This window comes from Oncorhynchus nerka, linkage group LG20, assembly GCF_034236695.1.
Source record: "Oncorhynchus nerka isolate Pitt River linkage group LG20, Oner_Uvic_2.0, whole genome shotgun sequence".
NCBI classification, from domain to species: Eukaryota; Metazoa; Chordata; class Actinopteri; order Salmoniformes; family Salmonidae; genus Oncorhynchus; species Oncorhynchus nerka.
Genome location: NC_088415.1, coordinates 20630568 through 20651183, shown reverse-complemented (window position 1 = coordinate 20651183; position 20616 = coordinate 20630568). Strand labels below are relative to the sequence as shown.

The 20616-nt window shown below is 45.1% G+C and overlaps 1 protein-coding gene across 1 annotated transcript in view; it reads left to right on the top strand.

Annotated features, from left to right (window-relative positions):
* LOC115102025 (dedicator of cytokinesis protein 3-like) overlaps positions 1-13904 on the top strand; it is a 135813-nt gene extending 121909 nt beyond the window's left edge. Inside the window, 32 exon segments of the mRNA XM_065006042.1 lie at positions 113-240; positions 865-1011; positions 1101-1199; positions 1299-1393; positions 1565-1640; positions 2039-2139; positions 2242-2300; positions 2407-2555; positions 2868-2953; positions 3329-3355; positions 3483-3578; positions 3690-3750; positions 3893-3986; positions 4105-4253; positions 4712-4798; positions 5314-5418; positions 5605-5746; positions 5872-6038; positions 6171-6257; positions 7602-7781; positions 8525-8608; positions 8730-8846; positions 8947-9068; positions 9146-9284; positions 9368-9449; positions 9617-9729; positions 9942-10041; positions 10167-10289; positions 10427-10509; positions 10613-10972; positions 11071-11189; positions 11191-13904. Coding sequence (XP_064862114.1) covers positions 113-240; positions 865-1011; positions 1101-1199; positions 1299-1393; positions 1565-1640; positions 2039-2139; positions 2242-2300; positions 2407-2555; positions 2868-2953; positions 3329-3355; positions 3483-3578; positions 3690-3750; positions 3893-3986; positions 4105-4253; positions 4712-4798; positions 5314-5418; positions 5605-5746; positions 5872-6038; positions 6171-6257; positions 7602-7781; positions 8525-8608; positions 8730-8846; positions 8947-9068; positions 9146-9284; positions 9368-9449; positions 9617-9729; positions 9942-10041; positions 10167-10289; positions 10427-10509; positions 10613-10972; positions 11071-11189; positions 11191-11377 — 3764 coding nt within the window. The 3' untranslated portion in view covers positions 11378-13904.
* The last annotated feature ends 6712 nt before the right edge of the window (positions 13905-20616 follow it).

The window sequence follows — 20616 nt, the reverse complement described above, 5'->3', positions numbered from 1 at the left end:
GCTAAAGCTGGTTAAAATCTTTCTACAATTGATCCTTCACTCTCTCCCCTTCTTCCTCTCTCTCTGTACCCCTCCCATTCTATTCCCCTCTTCCTTTCTCTCCCCCTCTCAGAGTCTCGTAGTATCTTGCTGCCGGTGGTCCTGCATCACATCCACCTGCACCTGCGCCAGCAGAGGGAGCTGCTGATCTGCTCAGGAATCCTCACTAGCATTTTCTCCATCATCAATACCAGCGCTATGGTACATCACATCACCACTGAATCTACTGCAGTAGAAGAGATTGGAGTTGAAGTTGTCCTAATCATCATCATTAGGAGGATGAAATTATATCTGACCCTGTATCAGTGGTTAGGGGCTACTTCTCTGTAACAAAAGCTGGTACCATAACTGGTTACTAGACCACCTACAGTAGTGTATCTATAGTATCCCAGCTAAACATTCTTTTCACATTTAAAGATGGGATGACAGACTAGTTGGTAGAACTTTATACAATGCCAAGGCTGGTTAAGGCAATTATAATGCCATGTCATTGTTCAGACATTATTGTCAAGACAATATTTTGTAGGCCACTTTACGTTGAGTGCTGAATTAATATTTTAATTGGTCTGTCGAGCGGCTTATACAAATTAATGAATTATTCATTAAATTCCTTCTCACTCGATCTCCCTCTCTCTTTCCTCCTCTTCTCTACTTCTCTCTATCTCTCTCTGCCCCTCCCACTCTATCCTTCCTATTTCCTCACCTCTCCCCATCGTTTCTCTTTCCTCCTCTTCTCTACTTCTCTCTATCTCTCTCTGCCCCTCCCACTCTATCCTTCCTATTTCCTCACCTCTCCCGATCGTTTCTCTCTCCCCCTCTTCCTAGGAGTCTTCTGTTCAGGAGGAGGTAGAGATGATGGTGGAGAGCCTGTTGGATGTTCTGCTCCAGACTCTGTTGTCCATTATGTCCAAGTCTCAGTCTCTGGAGACAGCTAGGGGGCAGCGCTGTCCCCAGTGCACGGCTGAGATCACGGTCAGAGACTCTCCTCTCCTACACTACATGAAAAAGATCATGTTTTGTAATGCAACCTCACTGATATGGAAGTGTTTCTGCCTGTCCAGGGGGAGTATGTGTCCACTCTGCTGTCTCTACTTAGACAGATGACAGAGGTCCACTTCCACCACCTGCTCAACAACTTCCACAGCAAAGAGGAACTCAAGGTGAGAGCTACAGTCTCAGTCTGATTTAGGAACCTGGGGCTGAGGTATAATATGTAGATGATAATGTACACAATACTCACTACCTCCATTGACTTCCAGGAGTTCCTGTTGAAGATCTTCTGTGTGTTCCGGAACCTGATGAAGCTCACCATCTTCCCCCGAGACTGGAGTGTCATGAGACTTCTGACCAGCCAGTAAGTCTGACTCGCATTAGCTGTAACACTGCCTTCATATGGCCTCCTATAGGAGAGAAGGGAAAATATGCAGCTATGAGATGAAAGTCCTTACGCTGATAGCACGTGACATTTGTGTAGACGTTGCATCGTCTTTTCTATCCTAAAGTTTTGCTGTGACTTCTTCTGCAGTGTCATTGTGGTGACAACACAGTACCTGTCCCCAGCGTTACACAAGAACTTCTCTGAGGCGGATTTTGACTTCAAGGTGCGTGCCTCTGTAGAGAAACGAGACGTGTCATGTTGAACAACAGCAGTAAACAATAGAGCCTTATAAATATCCCGGAGAAGTCGACCCAGAACCTGCTGTTCTCTCCTTGTCGTTCTCTGTTCACAAAGGACTCTGTTTCTCTCTCCATGGTTTCCTAACAACATTATGCTGTCATTCTGTGTTGCACCTGTTTCCACTCTTATGTGTCTGAGTTGGTTCAACCTGGATTTATGACTGCAGAGAAACTATGGAAATGCATAACCGGATGGTGAAATGTATAAAGTGACAACATTGCTAAGACGTAGGCCTACATGGATAGATAGATAAACAGATAGATAGATCTTTGCCGTTAAAGGGAATTCGAACACGTGTCTGATGTGCATGTTCTCTCTCAGGTGTGGAACTCTTTCTTCAGCCTGACGGTCCTGTACATCAACCAGCCCAGTCTGCAGCTGGAGCCCCTCACACAGGCCAAGAGGAAGAAAGTCCTGGACAAGTAAGAACCTCTCCATCACGTGTGTGTGTGTATTTATCTGTGTGTGTGGTCAGTAGTTCTACGTTTTCTACATTACCCCCCCCCCTCGTCCTTCCTCTGTAGGTATGGAGACATGAGAGTGATGATGGCCTATGAGCTCTTCAGCATGTGGCAGAAACTTGGTGAGATAAAATGACATTCAGATGCTTTGTTGTCATTCTAGCCTTCATGGGTAATGTCATGTGTGTTTCTATAACACCTGTGTTGTGCCCTCTCTGTGTGCTCCAGGTGAGAATAAGCCCCACTTTATCCCTGGAATGATGGGTCCATTCCTGGGAGTGACGCTCGTGCCTCAGAGCGAGGTCCGGAATATCATGATTCCCATCTTCCATGACATGATGGACTGGGAGCAGAGGCAGAACGGCAACTTCAAACTGGTCAGTGTTGTCTGTCCCCTGCTGTGTGCCACCACTCATCCTCTGTTGGCCCTGTTTAACTTCATGTTATAACCCAATATCATATCTATGTTATGGATCTATGATTTTAGTGCTACTGTAGAAGTGTGGTGGTTGGTTCCTTATGCACTAACCTATTTCTGTCTGTCTGTCTGTCTGTCTGTCTGTCTGTCTGTCTGTCTGTCTGTCTGTCTGTCTGTCTGTCTGTCTGTCTGTCTGTCTGTCTGTCTGTCTGTCTGTCTGTCTGTCTGTCTGTCTGTCTGTCTGTCTGTCTGTCTGTCTGTCTGTCTGTAGGTGGAAGCAGAGTTGATGGACAAGCTGGAGAGTATGGTGTCAGATGGGAAAGGGGATGGCAATCACAGAGAGCTTTTTGGTCTGCTGTAAGAACCAACAACCTCAGTCTTCTATTCATACACAATGTTACCTGAGTCAGTGTGCTGTAGTACATATGTAGGATCTTCAGTTGAGTCAGTTTGCTACAGCAGGAAAATTATCTTGCAGCAACAGTGTATTATAATTAATGGCATTTTTGTAAGGGTTGATACTTTTTCGTTAGGGCAAATCAGGTCTGAGATTTCAAAGTGGAAATTACAACATTTAGAAGCCTTTTTAAACATTGAATACACAAAGTTTGCATTTCCTTCTGTGCAGGAAAATTCTCCGAAACAAAAGAGTGATCAAATTAAGATCCTACATCTTTAATGTTCTTTTGTATGCTCCTGACTAGTTGTGTCTTTTTCTGCTGCGTCTTTCAGGACCCAGTTGTTTGGGCCTTACCCCAGGTAAGATATCCGTTTCCCCACAGCCCAAGCTTTTAGCTCTACCACTATCACGATCCTCAAATAAATAAGTATTTATGGTTTACTGTCCTTAATGTGCACGTGTAACATAGAGCTTGTTTGTCTGTAGCCTGCTTGAGAAAATTGAGCAGGAGACGTGGAGAGAGACGGGCATCTCATTTGTCACCTCCGTCACGAGACTGATGGAGCGGCTGCTAGATTACAGGTAGATTGGATTACTCATTACAAGCAACATGTTAATATCATAACATTGACTATTGATACATGGATGTACTGTAGAGATTGGAGAGACATTAAAACCCTGCTCTACTTTTAGGGAGTGTATGAAAGGAGATGAAATGGAGAACAAGAAAATTGGTGGCTCTTCCAACCTCATGGTGAGACATCGTATGATTTATTATACCTTATAACTTATATACCAGTTATGCCAGAGATGTGTTGAGACAACTGCAAATCTACTTTGGTTTTTGGTTGCTGTAGTAATCTTGCTTCCTGATAACATTTGACTGTCCTCCCCAGAACTTCTACAAGTCTGAGATGAACAAGGAGGAGATGTACATCCGCTACATCCACAAGCTGTGTGATCTGCACCTGCAGGCAGAGGACTACACAGGTAACACACTTGTCAACCTGCTCACACGGTATAGTATTGGAACCCTGTGACAGTCAGGATTACTACGTAAGGTCAATGTGGTGAATTGTGATGACCTTTGTGTCCTCCCTACCAACAGAGTCAGCGTTCACCCTGCTTCTGTACTGGGAGCTGCTGCACTGGGAGGACCGCCCCCTCAGAGAGTTCCTCCACTACCCCACACAGAGCGAGTGGCAACGCAAGGAGGGCCTCAGTCGCAAAGTCCTCCACTATTTCAACAAGGGAAAGGCAAGTCAAGCTAAAACAAGTCAAGCTAAGTTAAGTCAAGCAAAAACAAGTCAAGCTAAGTTAAGTCAAGCAAAAACAAGTCAAGCTAAGTTAAGTCAAGCTGAAACAAGTCAAGCTAAGTTAAGTCAAGCTAAAACAAGTCAAGCTAAGTTAAGTCAAGCAAAAAAAAAGTCAAACTAAAACAAGTAAAAATAAGTAATTCAACAAAGGAAGTGCAAGGCTTTGTCTAGCCACTTTAGGTAGTATTCAAATGTGAGATCCTTTAATTTGGCCCAAATTAAACCAGAATTTGATTTGATAAAGTCCCAAATGGATGTACATCTCAAGACTAAGCACTTCTGCATGTGTCATGATTTCCCTTCAGATCCTCCTGAGAATGATATTCCATAGACATGATATTGTATACCTATAATGAGAGATTCCATATGAGTGAGAGCTCTGTCTCTGTCTCTTTACAGTGTTGGGAATATGGAATATCACTCTGTCGGGAACTGGCTTTCCAGTATGAAACCTTATATGATTACCAGAGTCTGAGCTGGATAAGGGTGAGTCTGTCTGTCTGTCTTTCTGTCTGTCTGTCTGTCTGTCTGTCTGTCTGTCTGTCTGTCTGTCTGTCTGTCTGTCTGTCTGTCTGTCTGTCTGTCTGTCTGTCTGTCTGTCTGTCTGTCTGTCTGTCTGTCTGTCTGTCTGTCTGTCTGTCTGTCTGTCTGTCTGTCTGTCTGTCTGTCTCTGTCTCTGTCTCTCTCTCTGGCCCTCTCTTTCTTTCTCTCTTTCTCCCCTTGTCTGTGTTCTCCCTGTCTCTTTAAAAATATATTTGCATCAGAGCCATTACTTTATCCCCCAGTCACTACTCATCATCACAAAGATGGAAAGGAAATAGAAAGGAATGGAATATAATATAAATAGTTTATTGTCCTCACATTGTGGAAAAACATTGCAATACACTGACAAAATATCAAAAACATTATGACCACTTTGTCATCAAGGGAACCTCGTTGATGTGTGTTGCTGAGAAAGATCAAGACTCTCTGAGGGTTGAATCAAGTCTTTTTCTTTATAGAAAATGGAAGCTGCGTACTATGACAACATCATAGAACAGCAGAGGATTGAACCAGAGTTCTTCAGGATGGGCTTCTATGGCAGGAAGTTTCCATTTTTCCTTAGGGTGAGATGAACACACACACACGCATGCACACGCACGCACACTGTCTTGTTTAACTAACCTTGTGGGGACACACAATTCAGTCCCATTCAAAATCCTATTTTTCCTACCCCCTAACCCTAACTCTAACCCTAACCTTAACCCCAAAACCTACAGGATCTTTTATCTAATTGCATTTTTTTTCTCCAGAATAAGGAATTTGTGTGCCGGGGTTATGACTATGAACGACTTGAGGATTTCCAGCAAAGAATGCTGGGAGAATTCCCACAGGCCATTGCCATGCAGCACCCCAACCAACCAGATGACGCCCTCCTACAGAGTGATGCTCAGTGTATCCTAACCTAACCATGGTCAGTGTGTGTGTGTGTGTGTGTGTGTGTGTGTGTGTGTGTGTGTGTGTGTGTCAACTCAACTGTCAGCCTATTTGGCTATGTTTACCTTAACACGTGGCCTCAGACCTGCAGATCTATGCGGTGACCCCAGTGTCAGACATTACTGATGTGCCTCAGCTGGAGCGTGTCCCAGAGAGGATCAAGAGCTTCTACCGCATCAACAATGTCACTCGCTTTCACTACGACAGACCCTTCCACAAGGGACCCAAGGACAGGGAGAATGAGTTCAGAGTATGTGTGTGTGTCTTTTATGTCCAAGTTGTTGCTTTGTATTTCTAAATAGAATGAATGACAATGGAAGGTAATTATATTGTCTATATACTATACAGAAGGTGATTCAGTGTTTTATGTGTGTGTTTTCAGAGCCTGTGGATTGAGAGAACCACCCTGATTCTGTCTCGTCCCCTCCCTGGAATCTCCCGCTGGGCTGAGGTGGAGAGGAGAGAACTGGTGAGGAGCACTGTCATCCCATACTGTCGTCTCATAGGCTATTGTCATCTCGTGCTGTCATGTCATGATGTCGTCTCATACTGTTGTCTCAAACTGTCTTCTCATACTGTCATCTCAAACTGTTGTCTCATACTGTCATCTCAAACTGTTGTCTCATACTGTCATCTAAACTGTTGTCTCATACTGTCATCTCAAACTGTCATCTCATACTGTCTCATACTGTCTTCTCATACTGTTGTCTCAAACTGTTGTCTCATACTGTCATCTCAAACTGTTGTCTCATACTGTCATCTAATACTGTCATCTCAAACTGTTGTCTCATACTGTCATCTCAAACTGTTGTCTCATACTGTCATCTCAAACTGTCATCTCATACTGTCGTCTCATACTGTCTTCTCAAACTGTCTTCTCATACTGTTGTCTCAAACTGTTGTCTCATACTGTCATCTCAAACTGTTGTCTCATACTGTCATCTAATACTGTCATCTCAAACTGTTGTCTCATACTGTCATCTCAAACTGTCATCTCATACTGTCGTCTCATACTGTCGTCTCATACTATCATCTGAAACTGTCGTCTCATACTAACGTCTCAAACGTCGTCTCATACTGTCATCTCATACTGTCTTCTCATACTGTCTTCTCATACTGTTGTCTCAAATTGTCGTCTTCATACTGTCGTCTCAAACTGTCATCTCATACTGTTGTCTCATACTGTCTTCTCATACTGTTGTCTCAAACTGTCATCTCATACTATCATCATCATACTGTCGTCTCAAACGTCATCTTATACTGTCGTCTCATACTGTCATCTCAAACTGTCATCTCATACTATCGTCTCATTCTGTCATCTCATACTGTCGTCTCATACTGTCATCTCATACTGCTGTCTCATACTGTCGTCTCATACTGCTGTCTCATACTGTCATCTCATACTGCTGTCTCATACTGTCGTCTCAAACTGTCATCTCATACTATCGTCTCAAATTGTCGTCTCCTTCTGTCATCTCATAGACTTCTGCTGTCTCATACTGTCGTCTCATACTTTCATCTCATACTGTCGTCTCATAGGCTACTGTCGTCTCATACTGTCATCTCATACTGACATCTCATTGGCTTCTGTTATCTCATACTGTCGTCTCATGCTGTCATCTCATGCTGTCATCCATGCTGTCATCCCATAGGCTGTCGTCTCACGCTGTCGTCTCATACTGTCGTCTCATACTATCGTCTCAAACTGTGACATCAGACTCCTTAGGGAGATGATGCAAGCGAGTGCATCATTTGTGTTTGCCTCTCTCTCGTAAGTGTCATTATGGATTCAAATCTATGTGTGTGTGTGCAGGTGGAGGTGAGCCCTCTGGAGAATGCCATCTACGTGGTGGAGAATAAGACCCAGGAGCTGCGGACCCTGATCAGCCAGTATCAGCACCGGCAGCACCATGGCAACATCAACCCCCTCAGCATGCTGCTCAACGGGGTCATAGATGCTGCAGTCAACGGGGGCATCGCCAGATACCAGGAGGTACTGACAGAGAGGGATGGAGGGAGGGATGGAGGGAACATTCAGTGTTATCTGCTAAGGACCCAGTTGGTATTCGATAGAACGTTGCGACCCTGCCCGCCTGTGGGGAAACCAGGCAGGTTTTGAAACTGCAGTAAAAGTGCAGTTACTGCAGTCGACTGTAGTATTTTGGATGCAATAAGTGCAGAATAACTGCAGTGTACTGCAGTTGAAGTGCAGTTATACTGAACTCTAACTAGTTACACTGCAAAATTACTGCAGTAGAAAAAAGGTGTTATTTTGTATGCAGTATTTATAGCATACTAAAGTTAGTGGAGTGAGTGGAGTTACAAACGGACTGTACTAAACAAGTTAAATGTCTTGTGATGAAATGTTTTCCACACACGTAGATACGTGTAGTCTACTTGGACACAGCGTCCCTCCATTTCCCACACCGAATAGCTCGAAGCCACAGGGCTCTTCTTGCAGGCTCTACTTCCCTATGTGGGGGCATTCAAACCATTGGTTGAGATTTTTGACCTGGCTTCATGTACATTGAACAACACAGCAGCTTTTCGGCATGTTTTGTTCTTTCTGTACACAAAAAATCTACGACCAAGTTGGCTCTTTTACAATACCAATAGGAAAGAATGTTTGTTTCCCCAATGTGTGGGCATATTATTATTATTATTATTATTATTATGTGAATATCGACTTGGAGTATGCCTTGTAACTCATTCATATCCCATGTTCATCCTCCACAGGCATTCTTTGATAAGGACTACATCAACAGTCAACCAGAGGACACAGAGAGGATAGCTCAGCTAAATGACCTGATGCAGGAACAGGTCAGACACAACTCTTAACTCCTCACTGCCCACTGGTCAATGGTCCATACAGTGTACATGGGTATAGAGGACAGATAAACCATATGTTCTCTCTTTCCTACACGTTGTTTCACTGTCACAGGTTCACATCCTTGGAGTGGGGCTGGCTGTCCACGAGAAGTTGGTGCACCCAGAAATGCGTCCTCTGCACAAAAAGCTGATAGATCAGTTCCACATGATGAGGGCTGGTTTACACCAGGTAAGTGGTTCCACATGCTCTTCGGTTTGTGTGTGTGTGTGTGTGTGTGGGTGTGTGTGTGCACGTGTGCGCGTGCAGTCAGTGTAAATATTCAGAGCAGTCTTTATATGTGGCCCAACAGGGGTTGCCAGCGGCCTACACAGGGGTCAACTCTCCCAGAGGCATCCTGACCACTCACAGCCACATGAGCCCAGAGAGCGTTCGTCTGATACACAGACACAGGTCAGTTTCACACAGGTTTCACTTGAGAAAGAGATGTTACAGTAATCTCAATGTGACCATCTCTCCCTCTATTTTAGCCCTATGAACCTGCAAGGTTCTATACGCCAGTCCTCCTCCTCCCTCTCTTCTCACACCTCCAGCGAGGCGGGAGGAAACCTGGTCATCCTGACAGATGGCCTGATGGGAGAGCCCCCTGAGGATACGGCACACATGCAGGTGGGTTTAACATGCACGCATACACACACGCAAGTTTTGTACATTTTGACGATACGTGTGTGAACAGATGTTTTATTTTCCAGCCAAGCCCCTCCTCCTCCAGTCTGAGCTCCATTCGCTCCACCTCTTCCCAGATAATCAACTCCGCCCCTTCCAGCGCTAGAGGTGAGTGACTCCTGCACCAGAAAGTAAATGTTTTATTTAGGAAACATGCTAATTCACAGTTGTGGCTATAACTGTCAGTCAGTGTATATCCAGTGTTTATCAGTGGGTCTCTGGTGTCCATACAGTCTACAGCAGACCCATCCTATTCCCCTCCCTCCCTCCCCCAGGCTCTCCGTCCCTACCGGATAAAACCAAACACAACCGGGAGGTGATGATTCTGCTGCCCCCTCACCAGAGAACTAACAACACCATGTACTACAGCATGACTGACAACGGACAGGTACTGACGTTACAGGCCAAACCATTCAATTGCTGCCAAATGGACTGACGACATTGCTGTATTAGTTATTTAAGAAGACAGTTAGTTCACTGAAGCTTTGGAACAGCAAATTGGCCCGAAGCAAAAATATACTGGTACTGGGACTACAGAGCATACTGTTTGTTCTTATACTTTACCCTTATTTTTAGCCTTTTTTGTCTCTCTGTTTGCAGAGCAACAATCTGCAGCGTGCCTTACTCCAACAAGTGAGCCCCTGTAAGCCATGCGTTGATCCTCACACGGGCTTGCCAGAGAAAGGCAAGTATACTGAATGTGCGTGGTAAAATTGGTCAATGATGCTTTTCTCTAGTGTTGAGCTAAGTAGGATACAACTACACATACAGTAGGAGGATTTCCTAGCTCTGTGGTGAACATGTGGTTTTCTGCTGTTCCCCCAGTGTTCCCTAGTGCCCCCAGCAGCTGGAGTCTAGATGGGGAGGGTAGGGAGACAGTACCCTACATCCAGGGACCCACAGGGGGTGTTATCATGCCCCCCGTCCCGCCCAGGTCCTTCCCACCAGGTAAGAACAATCATGTCATAATATACACCTTATTTATGGGTAAGAGTCCCTTAGCTGTCATGTACACTAAATAGGAGGTTTTGTAAAGTACATGGGAAGTTTATTCTGATGTGAACGTTTTTACTTCCTCTCTCTAGGTCACTTCCTGATGCACTTTGATGCGTTCCACCACCAGAACAGTGACCCACCCCCAGCACTGCCCATTCGCTCTCTCAGAAAGGTTAAAGACAGTCATGCATACTGCAGCAGTAAATAATGTTATCCTCTTAACTTGGTCAACAGATGTCAACTCATTTCTTATCTTCCTCTCTCTCTTTATCTAGTCTCCTCTCCACCCCATACCAGGCTCCCCTACCAGTCCTCAGTCAGCCCTGGGGGGCAGTAACTCCACCCTCTCGGGCAGTGCCAGCAGTGGCGTCTCCTCTCTGAGTGAGAGTAACTTTGGGGGCCAGTACCCTGATCCCCCCGTGCGAAATGATGCCATGGAGCCCGTCCCCAGCCACCTGTGGACCCCTGAAGAGTACCTAGACTCTCCTTACCTCCACATCCACTACAGCGGGCCAGAAGCAGAGTCCCTCGACCAGGTCCGACCCTTCCACTACCGCAGCCCTGTCTCACACCTCCACCCTCACTCCCACCCCCAGTCTCACCCCCAACCGGCCGGCCTCGACGGTCACCCCCACCCTCACTCCCACCCCCAGTCTCATCCCCAACCGGCCGGCCTCGACGGTCACCCCCACCCTCACTCCCACCCCCACCCTCACTCCCACCCTCACTCCCACCCCAGTCTCACCCCCAACCGGCCGGCCTCGACGGTTACCCCCACCCTCACTCCCATGGGCCCACCCACCACCAGATACCACTCCACGGCCCCCACCGCATTCCTTACCGGCGCCCCCAACCCCGGCTGTGCCCCCAAGCCCTACCTGAGGGAGGGGTGCATCCCTGAGGAGGACCTGAGCTCTCTGTTGCCCCAGCCCATCCCCCTGCCTCGGAGGATCTTCCACTCCCCCCATAGCCACAGAGAGGAGCAAGCCAAGGCTGCATGGGAGCAGTGCATCAGCGAGGAACACGAGGAGACACCATGAGGAGACCATCTTTGGCTTCATCTCAATAGTCTATTATATTATAGTACTAAAGTGCTGGGCCTCTTGGAGATTTCAGTCACCTCGGTGCATCTAAATAGTTTAAAGTGACTCCCTCCCCCCTGTCTCCTTTCCTTCAGCTGCATTGATGTGAAAGATCATGGGCTGTGGAATCATGCAAATACATTGTAGTCATTGACCATATTGCTTTCATGCTTTCATCCATCCCATGTTTTCATATCAGTGCAGGTAAAGGGGAGGAAACAAGGAGAGGAATCCACTTTAGACTATTGAGATACGCCCTCAATCTTCTCACTGTATTCAGACGGTCTGATTCTGAATGGAAGAAGCAGCCTCATAAGAATTAATAAGGGAAATATTATCTGTTGGACAATGTGACCGATAATAATGACTTTGTTTAAATTAATATTGATTGTACACTCTTCTACAACTAGTATGTGAGCATGTTTAGTTTATTTTCATTAGAGAACAATATACAGCCGTTTTGTGAAACATGACGATCTCGATCAACATGATCAAACGATACAAACTCCGAAAGGACCCCCCCCTTTTCCACAACAAAAGGCAACTACAGAAAGTTATATTCTTAGTAAAGTGATGTTGTCTTTTCTGCTTTCAATGCTACATATATCTAACCTTTTATTTTGATAGCTTTGCTACAGTATGTATGGGGTTTCCATGCTCTTTTTTTTTTTTTTTTTTTTTTTTTACAAAACACTGTTTAGTCCTTCGCCATATGGCATTCTCCCATACTCTGTTCTGATACTTGGTTCTCATTGAAAGCAAGTCTGTTATTTGACCTGGGTCGCTCTTCTCAACCCAAACCTCAAAGGACATATAAACCTCAGTCTAGGAGTATTCATCCATACGGTACGTATGGAAAACCAATGTGAATGTATTTAAACAAGATGTGCTATTTGTATTACACAAGTGGCAGGTCTTATTTTCTGTTAATGTGTTTTATATTTAAGTTATGTATCTATTCCAGTCTTCTAATCTTTTGTGTACCAGATAGAAATGTCTCATGAGAGGAGCATGAGTGTTCTCTGACTGACAGATCTGATCAATCATTGGGAGGGGTACAAGGAAGGGGTGAAATTGTCAGGTGCTGGAACAACAGTGAGTTCCAATTTCAGTTGCACAGGTTGAGCTGGATCCAATAGGACTGGATTGATCCCTGAAAGTAGATGGTGATGGAGACGAATATGTGGTAAAATGAGAAGTAACGAAGAATAATGAAGAATAATGACTTAACAGTACCTCAATCACCTATTGGACTAACTGTACTCAGAAAACCAGTATCACACCCTCTCTCTGCCTCTATATGTTTCAGGCCAATGTCAACCAACAAGTACTAAATATGGACCGTGTGTAAATGGACTGATGGCAATGCCATTGCTTCTGTCTGATTTACAGTACAACTTACCTGTTTTAATCACCCCCACACCCTCTGTGCACCCCCCTCCGCCCACCTGCCTTAAGTGCACTGAATTGCAGTATCAATCTCTCGCTCAGACAACTCACTTGACTGGTTCTGAGAAACTCGTGAAAATGACAGTTCTCCTTTCTCGTCACTTTCTCAACACTCTCCGAACAAAGCAGATAATATCAACGTGTGACATCTGTTTCGTCCTGCCTTGGTTGACGATGTGGTGCTACAGTAATACTTTCTGCCTGCATCTCCTCTTCACCCTGATCTGCAATATGGACATGTTTGTGTATAGAAGATTAGTATGAGTAGCTCAGACAGGACCATGAGTTTGATCTCCTTGGGGAATGAAGGTACAACAGACAGTTAGCTGAGATGTAACGTAGAACTCACCACCAGTGGGTTGGAAAGTGGAGGTCAGTGTTCCAACGACAGCTCTTTGTTTCACACAGTCCTTTTCTGCAGGTAAATGCTTGGTTTTGTGTTCTTGTAAATCAGGTTCTCCACTGATCAGACATCTATTTTTGTATGCAGGTTCATCAGTGTTGACGTTTTTCACTGATGTACCATGAAAGTATGCAGGGTATGTTTAGCAGTGGAATTAGTATGGAACAGCGGAGCTATAGATTAAATAAGATGAATATCAGGTGTAGGGGCAAGCTGATGTTGAGAGGTGTGATACTCAGATCAAATATAGGTACAATAGAATTTTTCAATGTAAATTCTGTTACTGTACATACAGTGGTATTGTGAAATATTTTTGAGAATTATTGCAGACCCCCCTAAAATAATTGTATTGTTGTTTTGTGTAAATACACGTACTCCAGAAATGGATATAATTGATGAATATCTATAATCAATGTTTAAAGAAGACCAATCCATTAGACTGTGGTGTGTCTGCATTGTTGACTTCAAATCTTCAAATATAAATACTTTATACACTTTTCAATGTGCTTTCTTGTACAGATGGTGTTAGCATGATCAAACAGTGTTTGGTTGTAAAAGTGGTTTGCCTACTCCCATAACTGCTGTGGTATGGATTCATTAACAATGCCAAACATTAAAGACAATCTTTTATCAGCCTCGTCTCTGTCATTTCCATTGCTTGCTGCTCAGTGGAAAATAGCAACAATGATTGGCAGTATGTTTGACAGGGAATGGAATTTGACAGAAGTAGATATATACACAAAGGCAGGGTAAAGTGTCAAGGCATCCGGACGAGTAAAATAAAGAACAGAGTAGCAGTAGCAAATGATGAGTGTAAAAGTGTGGTGGTTTCTCCTATTATTTTCTGCAGATCCTCTCAAGCTCTGTCAGGTTGAATGGGGAGTGTGGCTGCACGGCTATTTTAAGGTCTTTTCAGAGATGTTTGATCGGGTTAAAATCCAGATTCTGGCTGGGCCACTCAAGGACATTCAGAGACTTGTCCCAAAGCCACTTGTGCATTGTCTTGCCTGTGTGCTTATTGTCCTTGTCCTGTTGGAAGGTGAACCTTCAACCCAGTCTGAGGTCCTGAGTGCTCTGCAGCAGGTTTTTGTCAAGGATCTCTCTGTACTTTGCTCCATTCATCTTTGCCTCGATTTTGACTAGTCTCCCAGTCCCTGCCGCTGAAAACATCCCCACAGCATGATGCTGCCACCACCATGCTTCACCGTAAAGATGGTGCCAGATTTCCTCTAGACTTGACGCTTGGGATTTCAGGCCAAAGAGTTCAATCTTGGTTTCATTAGACCAGAGAATCTTGTTTCTCATGGTCTGAGAGTCCTTTAGGTGACTTTTGGCAAACTCAAAGTGGGCTGTCATGTGCCTTTTACTGAGGAGTGGCTTCCATCTGGTCACTCTACCATAAAGGCATGATTGGTGGAGTGCTGTAGAGATGGTTGTCCTTCTGGAAGGTTCTCCCACCTCCAGAGGAACTCTAGAGCTCTGTCAGAGTGACCATCGGGTTCTTGGTGACCTCCCTGACCAAGATCCTTCTCCCCTGATTGCTCAGTTTGGCCAGCTCTAGGAAGATTCTTGGGGGTTCCAAACTTCTTCCATTTAAGAATGATGGATGCCACTGTATTCTTGGGGACCTTCAATGCTGCAGAAATGTTTTGCTACCCCAGATCTGTAAGTTGACACAATTCTATCCCGGAGCTCTATGTACAATTCCTTCCACCTCAAGTCTTGGTTTTTGCTCTGACATGCACTGTCAACTGTGGGACCTTATATAGACAGGTGTGTGTCTTTCCAAATCATGTCAAAGCAATTTAATTTACTACAGGTGGACTCCAATCAAGTTGTAGAAACATAAAAGATGATCAATGGAAACAGGATGCACCTGAGCTCAATTCCAAATCTCATAGCAAAGGATTTGAGTACTTAAGTAAATAAGTTATTTCCGTTTTTAAAAAAAATGTCATTATGTTGTATCGTGTGTAGATTGCTGAGATTTTATTTATTTAATCAATTTTAGAATTGTGGGAAATGTGGGAAAAAATGGTCTGAACACTGAATGAACTGTATGTATTTAGGGAAGCAGCCTGGTGCAGGGTTGAGTAACCGGGTGGTAGCCGGCTAGTTAAGGCTATTTAAAAGTCTGATGGCCTTGAGATAGAAGCTGTTTTTCCGTCTCTCGGTCCCAGCTTTGATGCACCTGTACTGACCTCACCTTCTGGATAATAGTGGGGTGAACAGGCCGTGGCTCGAGTGGTTGATGTTCTTGATGATCTTTTTGGCCTTCCTGTGACATTGGGGGCTGTAGGTGTCTTGGAGGGCAGGCAGTGTGCCCCGAGTGATGCGTTGGTCAGACCGCACCACTCTCTGGTGAGCCCTGCGTTTGTGGGCGGTGCAGTTGCCCTACCAGGTGGGGATACAGCCTGACAGGATGCTCTCATTTGCGTATCTGTAAAAATGCAGGGGCCGAGACAAATTTCTTCAGCCTCCTGAGGTTGAAGAGGCGCTGTTATGCCTTCTTCACCACACTTTCTGTGTGGGTGGAACATTTCAGATTGTCAGTGATGTGTACGCCGAGGAACTTGAAGCTTTCCACCTTCTCCACTGTGGTTCCGTAGATGTGGATGGCGACGTGCTCCTTCTGCTGTTTCCTGAAGTCCCCTGTGTTGAGGATCAAATCAAAGTTTATTTGTCACGTGCACCGAATACAATAGGTGTATACCTTACAGCGAAATGTTTACAGCGAAGTGGAGGTGTTGTTTCCTAACTTCACCACCTGGGGGCGGCCCACCAGAAAGTCCAGGACCCAGTTGCACAGGGTTCAGACCCAGGGCCCCAAGCTTAATGATGAGCTTGGAGGGTACAATGGCGTTAAAGGCTGAGCTATAGTCAATGAACAGCATTCTTACGTAGGTATTCCTCTTGTCCAGATGGGATAGGGCAGTGTGTAGTGCAATGGCGATTGGATTGTCTGTGGACGATAAGCAAATTGAAGTGGGTCTAGGGTGTCAGGTAAGGTAGAGGTGATATGATCCTTAACTAGCCTCCCAAAGCACTTGATGATGACAGAAGTGAGGGGCGATAGTCATTTAGTTCAGTTACCTTTGCTTTCTTGAGTACAGGAACAATGGTGGACATCCTAAAGCATGTGGGGACAGCAGACTGGGATAGATATACTCTGGTACCATTTGTCAGATGGTAGCAGAGTGAACAGTCTATGGCAATTTTAGGGCCCTTCCTCTGACACCACCTGATATAGAGGTTCTAGAAAGCAGGGAGCTCAGCCGCAGGGATGTAGTGGGCTGTCTGCACCACCCTTTGTAGTGCTTTGCGGTCAATGGCGGTGGAATTGCCATGCCAAGCGGTGATGCATCCAGTCAAGGTGTTCTACTATAGATCAGGGGTGGGGAACTTCTCGAGGGCATGATTGGTGTCACACTTTTTTTCTCCATCCCTAGCAAACACGGCTGATTAATCAAATTGCATTATAATCTTAACATCATGATTAGGTGATTATTGGAGTCAGGTGTGTTAGCTGAGGCTGGGGCAAAACTGTGACACCAATCAGACCCTCGAGGACTGGAATTGCCCACCCCTGAGGGGGATGGTGCAGCTGTATGACTTTTTAAGGATCTGAGGGCCCATGCTAAATCTTTTCAGCCTCATGAGGGGGAAGAGGTGCTGCCGTGCAGGTGTGTGTGGACCATGTTAATTCCTTAGTGATGTGGACACCAAGGAACTTAAAGCTCTCGACCCGCTCCACAATAGCCCTGTCGATGTGGATGGGGGCGTGCTCTCCCCTCTTTCTCCTACAGTCCACGATCAGATCCTTGGTCTTACTGATTTTGAGGGAGAGGTTGTTGTCCTGGCACCACACTGCTAAGTCTCTGACCTCCTCACTGTGGTATGACTCAAAACAGGAATGTCTAAAGTTGCCCCAAGTGCGCCAGGCTGCATGCGAGGGAGAGGCAACTTCTCCGGCGATATAACTAGGGAGAATCTATTATATACTCCTCGTGTCCCCTCTCTCAACGGAAACGGTACTGTACTGATGAATGAACAGTTGAAAAACGTTATTATGGTGGCCCAGGGGCGATTACCATATGGTGTGCTGCATGAGTTTTGCGATTTCAAATGGTCACACCCATATTGCACAGGCCACACCCACAAAACGGGACCAAACCTATGTGTATATGTAATTCACTGCAAGAAACATACCTCAAAGCAGGGAGGATGAGGCGAAGGCAGAGTATTTACTCTGCCCAAAATCTGTCCAAGTGAGAGAAGCCCTTTTTTTTGGAAGTCTATGAGAGTGTTGAATTATGTGAGGCTTATTTGATAAAATATAATTTTTTTAATATTTAGGCTGCAAAACGCTACAAAACATCACGTTACAAAGGTTGAAGCAAACTAAACACACCCCAGGTAAATAAGTCACATGATTACATCTTTTAAACAAGAACATTTCCATAACATAGAATGCATTTTAAATTCTCTTTACATTTTAAATATACGTTCTATATAATTTATTCCATATATATAAATGCAAGTTGCTTTAATGGTCATATTAGACAAGACAATGAAAACAAGGGTTAACTAAACATTTTGTAAATACATTACTGCGGCTGCCACTTATTGATGTCTTGTGAACTGTGCACAGTCAGTGGAGGAGGTTTATAAGCCTAGCTTCTCCACAATCTCCACCTATAAAATCTATCAATAGATTATGTAAAGGCACATGATGTCACGAACGTGGTCAGGGAAATGACCGGACCAAGGTGCAGTGTTGTGAGCGTACATATCTGTTTATTATGAATGCCGCCGCCAACAAAAACAAGAACCAACAAAAACCGTCCGTGCAGCTTACTCGGGCTATACAGGCCACTAACAAAGTCAACTACCCACAAGTCAACTACCCACAACTAAGGTGGCAAAACAGGCTGCCTAAGTACGATTCCCAATCAGAGACAACGAATAACAGCTGTCCCTGATTGAGAACCATACCTGGCCAAAACATAGAAACAGAAAACATAGAAATAAAGAAACTAGCCTAACCAAAATAGAGAATAAAAGCCTCTCTATGGCCAGGGCGTGACACATGATGTAAATGTTTTTTAAATATTTTTTAAAGCAGCAATCACCATTTGAAACAACAACAAAGCCTCTCCCTGCCCTTGTTTCAGTAAAAAGCTGAGGAATGGTGCTGGAGAATATGTAACTACTCTCAAATTGATAGACAGAGCTATGGATGCAAGGAATGACCATCCATGATATCAATATGATAGTTTTAGCCATGGTTTGAGGCTATACAGCGTTTGTTTACATTTACTTTGCTTACAAACATTTGAGTAAAACAAGCTTATATTTTGGGTTCTGATGGGGTACAACAGTTGAACTAAGCTCATGAGGCATTCACAAGTTGTATTCTTCAAGAATCAATGGGTACATATCATTAATTGTCCATACATTCAATACATCATTTATACTAGATCTCCCATCAGAATATAGAGAAGGAGATTAACATAACATAAATAACATTAATCTCATTCTCCTTCTCCATGAAGACTTCTCTGCCTGGCTGCCTTTTCCAACTCAGTTTGGCATCTTGGCACCTCTTCTCTGTCATTTTCTCCAGGATCTGCTGTAAAATTGCCTCTAACAAAGCCAGATAAGTCATGGTCACAGAGGAGTCAGCTTCACTCTCACTACATACTGTATCTGTTCATCATACGGAGGGCACCATGGGTATGACATTTCACATCAACTTCCCATTGCCATGTGTCTGTTACTGCAAATACTTAGCATGTTAGCTAACCCTTCACTTAACCCTAACCTTAATCCTTATACCTAACCCTTCACCTAACCCTAACCTTAACCCTAATACCTAATAGCATGTTAGCTAACCCTTCACCTAACCCTAACCTTAAGCCTTTTAGCTAACCCTTCACCCAATCCTAACCCTAACCTTAACCCTTTAACCTAACTCCTGAACTTAATCTTAACCTTAACCCTAACCCCTAGTATAGCTAACATTAGCCACCTAGCTGGAATTTATAACATATCATACGTTTTGTAAATTCTTAACATATTGTACTTTTTGCAAATTCGTAACATGTCACGTGGGATCGGTGATGGACATCCACAAATGAATACATACCATACGAAACGTAACATATCATGGAGTGTCTCGGATTTAATTACAGAATAATACGAAATGCTCTGAGACCAGATTCCTGTGCAGGCCGATCCACCTATAATACCCCCGTATAATAGCCCCACGGTGCAGTCCTCTGGAACTCCTGGTTCTCATTCTGGTTCCGGGTGCTGGCCAGGTCTATGTAATACTGTTGGCAGTACCTTCGGTTATCTCCCCAGGTTAATGCCTGGTGCACAGCAACATCATTTAGTTTAAGTCACTCTATTTCTCTCATCAACCACTGTAGATCGTCACCGGAGACTCCGGACTGGGAACCCTCGCCGAAGGCTCCGGACTGGGAACTGTCCCCAGAGGCTCTGGACTGGGAACCGTCGCCGGAGGCTCCGGACTTTGGATCGTCTCTGGAGGCTCCGGACTTTGGATCGTCTCTGGAGGCTCCGGGCCATGGATCGTCTCTGGAGGCTCCGGGCCATGGATCGTCACTGGAGGCTCCGGGCCATGGATCATCACTGGAGGCTCCAGGCCATGGATCCTCACTGGAGGCTCCGGGCCATGGATCATCAATGGAGGCTTCGGGCCATGGATCATCACTGGAGGCTTCGGGCCATGGATCATCACTGGAGGTCTGGAGCGCTGAGCCGGCACAACCCGTCCTGGATAGATACCCACTTTAGCACGACAAGTGCGGGGAGCTGGCACAGAACGCACCGGGCTGTGGAGACGCACTGGAGACACGGTGCGTAGACCCGGAAAACCTGGCACCTGAACGGTGACCAACTCCACATGGTGAGTACAGGGAGTTGGTTCTGGTTCCCACCTTGGCTCCGCCAACCACCCCGTGTACCACCCCCCCCAATTTCATTTTGAGGCTGCCTCTCGGGCTTCCGTCGTGGTCGCGAACCCCGGTGTCGTCGTTGTTGCTCCTTCGCTGCCTCCCATGGAAGGCGATCCTTTCCGGCCAGGATTTCCTCCCACATCCAGGATGTCTGCTACTCCTGGGTACGCTGCTTGGTCCTGGGGTGGTGGGATCTTCTGTAACGAGCGTTGTTGGAAGGATTGGACCAAGGCGCAGCGTGCATAGAGTTCCACATGTTTATTAAATGAAACTCACAAAAACAATAAAGAGTAATGAAACGTGAAGCAAATGCAGTGCTCACAGGCACTACACAAAAACAAGATCCCACAAACAACAGGTGG